The sequence below is a fragment of the Manihot esculenta genome, chromosome 1 (assembly GCF_001659605.2).
Source record: "Manihot esculenta cultivar AM560-2 chromosome 1, M.esculenta_v8, whole genome shotgun sequence".
Taxonomy (NCBI): domain Eukaryota; kingdom Viridiplantae; phylum Streptophyta; class Magnoliopsida; order Malpighiales; family Euphorbiaceae; genus Manihot; species Manihot esculenta.
This window is the reverse complement of record NC_035161.2, coordinates 10,810,458-10,816,248: the sequence shown is the minus strand read 5'-3', so window position 1 is coordinate 10,816,248 and position 5,791 is coordinate 10,810,458. Positions and strand designations below refer to the sequence as shown.

The 5,791-nt window shown below is 35.3% G+C and overlaps 1 protein-coding gene across 1 annotated transcript; it reads left to right on the top strand.

Annotated features, from left to right (window-relative positions):
• Positions 1-594: 594 nt before the first annotated feature.
• LOC110607337 lies at positions 595-1,254 on the top strand. Its single transcript, XM_021746425.1, has one exon. The coding sequence runs from the start codon at positions 595-597 to the stop codon at positions 1,252-1,254; it is 660 nt and encodes a 219-aa protein (XP_021602117.1).
• Positions 1,255-5,791: the final 4,537 nt, after the last annotated feature.

Below are 5,791 nucleotides of genomic sequence, written 5' to 3'. Positions count from 1 at the left end.
ATGAGGATGCTGATATAGGTCCATCTGGAACTGCTGTGGAATCAAATGTTGAACAATATGAAGAGCAAAATTTAGTGGATGATTATGATTTACCAGTTAGTCTTGGAGGGGCGTCAAATAATTTATCTGATAGAGTAGAGGATGAGGATGAGGATGACTATGACGATGGATGATGATGATGACAATAGTCATGAGGATAGTGGGAGTGAGTCTCGATATTACAACACTCAATTTCCTAATCCTATTGTGCCTGTTGTTCATCCTTTCCCATAGGCAGAAATAGACTTGGATTTGCTTAGGGTGGATTCTTATGATAAGCCAGATGGTCGTTCCTTTTGGGATCCTTCTAAAGAGTTTTCAGTTGGGATGATATTTTCTTCGACAGATGCAGTGGCTGCGGCTGCAAAAATATATCACCTAAGACATCATCATCAATTTTGTTACCATGAAACAAGAGAGAAGACTTATTCTATAAAATGTAAAGACAAAGACAGTGGGTGTACATGGAGGCTTCGAGCATCCAAGAAAGAAGGGGAGGACATATAGAAAATTACGAGATACAGTGGACCGCACACGTGTACAAATCCTCAGGTGATGAAAAACCATAGCCAATTGGATGAAAATTTCATTTGTTCATTCATCTTTGCATTAATTGAACAACAACCCGATATAAAAATTGCAGCCCTACAAGCTAAAGTGCGGGATAAATTTGGGTACGAGTCGTCTTATCAAAAAATATGGAAAGCAAAGCAGAAGGCAATTGCAAGGCTTTATGGGGGTTGGGATGAATCATACAGTCGTTTGCATAGATTCATGACTGCTCTTCATCATTTTAACCCAGAAACAATATACATGATTGGAGATAATCCACATTGGATAAATGAGCAATTAAATCCGATGTATCGTGTATTTAACCGTATGTTTTGGGCTTTTAAACAATCGATTGAGGGATTTAAACATTGCCGACCTGTAATCTCAATCGATGGGACATTCCTATATGGAAAACACATTGGGTGTATACTGTGTGCAACCACACTCAATGGAAATAATCAACTATTTTCATTAGCTTTTGCCATTGTTGATAAGGAGGATGGTGATAATTGGTCGTGGTTTATGGATTGCTTAAGGATTTTTGTGACCAATCGAGAAGATTTGTGTGTAATTTCTTATCGTCATGCTAGAATTCTAAAGGTGATGCAGAAAGATTGGTGGCAACCTCCAACTGGTCATCATACTGCATCAGACATGTTTTGAGTAATTACAATAAAACTGACTCGCGGTTGTCGAAGCCGGTCAAAAATAACATTTCTGGTTATCAACAATCTTACAACAATAGATAGTGGTGAAAGGATTGAATCCACAGGGAATTGAAAACTTACCTATCTTCCTTGTCAAGACCAAGAGAATTAACTGAAAGCAAAATGAAAATAAAGTGCAATAAAAGTAAAAAAGGGGGGTTTTGAGATTGATTGGATTGATCTAATGCTGAAAGCAATAAAAGAAAGCGAATAGTAAAAATAAAGAGAAATCAATAATGAGAAAGATCTAGTTGAAGAATTGGATCCACTTCAGTTGTTGGGATTGATCATTGACACTTAGTTTCCCTTGATAGATTCAATAGATTAGTTATGGAGATGGAAGGCGCTTCTCACCACCATGTCTCTCCTTAATCATAAACCAATTAGGGAACGTCATCTAATTAATCACTAATCAACAAGTTGCCAAGGAACGTCCTTGGGCCTTAGGCATCAAAACAACTGTCAATTGCATTAAGAAATAGAGAGATCTAATCCTAACTACCCAAACGCATGGTGATATCGCTAGATTATGCAACTTCCTTAGTTTTTACACTAAGTGTTCTTGTGTTTGAACAATCCAAACAATTACGGACTCAAAATTATTCAAACTAACAATATATTACCTTGCAATCAAGAATCAAGTGGCCACATTGATCATAATAATAAAGCAATAATGGGATCAAGCATGAAATTGCACAAATATTGAATAACCAAAGATAACAACTTATGTTCAGATCTCACAATCCATAAAAAACCAAAGTATCACCTAATCTTCAACTAGAATAAAAGGTTTCAGCCACTCATGGCTGAACCACAACCAAGAAAAGAAGAAAAGAAGAAGAGAAAGAAGGAATCGAAGCTTGCTTGGAGAAGAGGTGGTGCGGCAGCTCCTTGGCCAAATGGGAGAAGTTGCGGAAGAGACATGTTGAAGAGGTGGCTGGTCCTTCAAGTGGTCTTTAAATAGATCTTAGGTGCTGCCCTAGGTCTTCCTTGCTGTCCAAGTTGATGAGTTGCTGCCCAAGAGGCTGCCCTTATATAACTTGCCGCCTAATTTGTTTCAGGAGAGAGGAGAGGTGCGGCACACATGTGCTAGAGCAAGGAGGCGTACGGCTAGGGTATCAGAAGTGGGCAGTATGCTATCCAAACTTTCCTTTTTAGGTGGAGCCTTCTTTTGAATTTCAAACTTTGAATTCTGAATGCATGAGAGGCAAGTGCATCTTCTTGAGATCTTGCTTCCTGAATAGGCAGATCTGTTTGCTGAGGTGTCTTGACATCTTTAAATAAGGAAGGAAAGATTTACAATTTGAATTTCAAATAATCTGCTGACTGCACTTTCCTTATCTGACTCTTTCCTTATTTGGCTCTTTTCATATTTGAAAACTTTCCATATTTGGCACTTTCCATATTTGGCACTTTTTGGCAGTTTTAAGAGCATTTTCACCAAATTGTCTCTTTACACCTATCTTCTGCAAAATAAGATCAAAACCACAAAATTAGACAGAAAAGTTGTAAATAAACATCAATAACATCATGATAAAATGGTCTAAAATATGCTCTATCAAAGACATTAAAAAATGCAGTAATAAAGGAAGCGTTGCGCAAGGCAGGTATGTGTTATGTTTTAATAGGAAGTTTATTTTATTTTTTAAATTTATTGTCATTTTTTACTTATGCTAATTTTACTTTGATGAACTTGTCATTTATATCAGTAAATGAAAACTAGAAAAAAAAGTTTTTTGAGGCAGTGAACAATATTCGAGAGATGCACCCTGAATCGTATGATTGGACAATGAAGATAAATTTAGAGAAATGGACGAGATCACATGATGGTGGACAAAGGTATGGCGTGATGACAACAAACATGGTAGAATCACTAAATGGCATGATGAAAGGATTTCAGGCGTTGCCCATAACGGCAATGGTTGAAAAAATCTTTTTTCAGTGTGTCTATTATTTTGATACGCGAAGGACAACATTTTTGGATCAACAAAGCAAAGGCTATATTTTCAGTCAGTCTTGCAGTGAAACACTGCGTGCAAAAACAATTAAAGCGAATGGACATAGAGTTAGACGGTTCAATAATCAGATAATGGTTTGCGAAATAATTACTGCTAATGATAGGCAAAAGCAAGTGGTAAAATTCATGGATCAAACATGCACATGTGGCAAATTTCAGGAGATAAGGATACCATGTTCACATGCTATTGCTGCATGCATGTCACATTCAATTGACTACGAACAATTTGTATCTGACTATTATAAATTGGATTGTACTATCCAATGTTACGCATACACTTTCCATCCTCTTGGACATCCTGACTATTGGCCTGCAGCAGATGTACTTCCTCTTGTGCCTGACATTTCTAGAACAAGAAAGAAGGAACGACCGAGGTCTTCTAGAATACATAATGAGATGGACTGGAGGTCAAACAAAATAAAAGAAACGTCCAAAGTCCATTGTTCCATATGTGGCGGGGTGGGGCACAATAAGAAAACTTGTATGGATGGGGAACCAAGTAGATAAATATTGATAATTTTATTTATTATAAATGTATAGAGTATTATAAAGAATTAAGTTAATTATTAAGTTATTTTTAATAAATTAGTTTATTTTTTATAACATAAGAATTAATTATGAAATGATAACATAATTAAATATTAAGTGTAATAATTGAGATTATTTTTATCATTCTTTATGTTGTTTACAATTTCACTAAAATTATTTTATAACTCAAACAATTTTTTTTTATTAGTTATCGATTGATTAAAAAATAATTATTGAAATTTAAGTGAAATTTAAGTTTTATTTTATTAGTTATTTTAACAATATAAACAATTAACAAACTCATATCCACATGCAAGTAAGCCTGCAATTTCCTGATTGATCAATTTAAACAATTACCAAACTCATATCCACATGCAAGGAAGTCTGCAATTTTCTTATTGATCAATCTATACAATTAACAAACTCATATCCATATGCAAGGAAGTCTGCAATTTCCTGATTGATCAATCTATACAATTAACAAACTCATATCCATATACAAGGAAGTCTGCAATTTCTTGATTGATCAATCTAAACAATTAACAAACTCATATCGACATGCAAGGAAGTTTGCAATTTTCTGATTGATCAATCTAAACAATTAACAAACTCATATCCACATGCAAGGAAGTATGTAAGGCTACAATTCATTCAAAAGCATCCAAACATAAAAGCATAACAGAAATAATAATAATGAAGCATAAGGTTGCAAATTCCAAACGTTATTCACATAATGAAATGGCAAAAGCAACTTAATATCTAAGAAACCACTCATATAGTTGCGCTTTTGAATATGAAAATTACAAGGCTGGACCGACAACCTCAGTCTATTCCTAATCCATTCTATCACCAGCAGTCATTTCCAACTTCACACCAATATCATCGGTTGAATAATCACTACGAACCTAGAGAGGAACAACAAATCAATGAGTAAACAAATGTTGAAATGTGTAGTGTTCAAATCATGCTCAATCATGTTAATACTTAGATAGCCACAATTAATCAATTCAAAATGTTATCTGAGATCACTAACAAGGAAATATTGAATTCAGCAACTCACAATTAGAGATCCCACAATTACACATAAATCAAACAAGACAATAACAAGAGTGACTTCCTATATTGAAATATATTATTATAAACATATCCATATCAACCCAAACAAAATTATATTGTGAGTAATAAACTCATATGTAGTACATCGATAAATTTATTACGGAGTCTACTAAAGTGAACTCAATAGCTCACTACACTAAAGCAAGTGCAAACAAGAACCTATCATAAATCATAATTGATTAAAAAAAAAAAATTACACGCACCAATTTTACATATGGAATGAACTCAGTAGCAGCTTCCTCAAGTGCCCGCCAAAGATGTCATGTCTAATTACCACCTGCATTGCCCAAAATGATAGTGAATCATAAGACTCAGTCAATATTTTGGAATAGGCTCAACTAAATACGCAAAAAAAAAAATAATCATAATAAAAAGAAATTAATTAAAATATTTTTTACAGACATATTCAACTCACAGTCAGTTATGATCACCAGTACCACCCCCTCGATGTCTCCTCTCATGTGGAGCCCGTAAGCAACCTTGCCATGGTCCCAGTGCTAGGAATTGTTGAGGATCCAGATCATCCTGTGCCAGCACATCGAGATTTTGCATCACAGCACCAGAAGGATTAGACTGACCAAACAGACTGACACCAGTCTGGTCATATCCTAATCCAGTGTTATATCCCGTAAACATATTCTCTGTAGTTCCGCCTGGCATGTAAAACTACCTAGAAGTAGAAGGCTCATGTGCAGGTTCTGATGCAAATGCAGAAAACACCGCTCCTATTGGCGTGTATGGTACACTATAAGCACCGGTCGTAAATGAAGCCATTGTATTTGGTCCAGGCATCCAATCCATGAACTGACTTTGTGAAGGATAAAGCATAGAA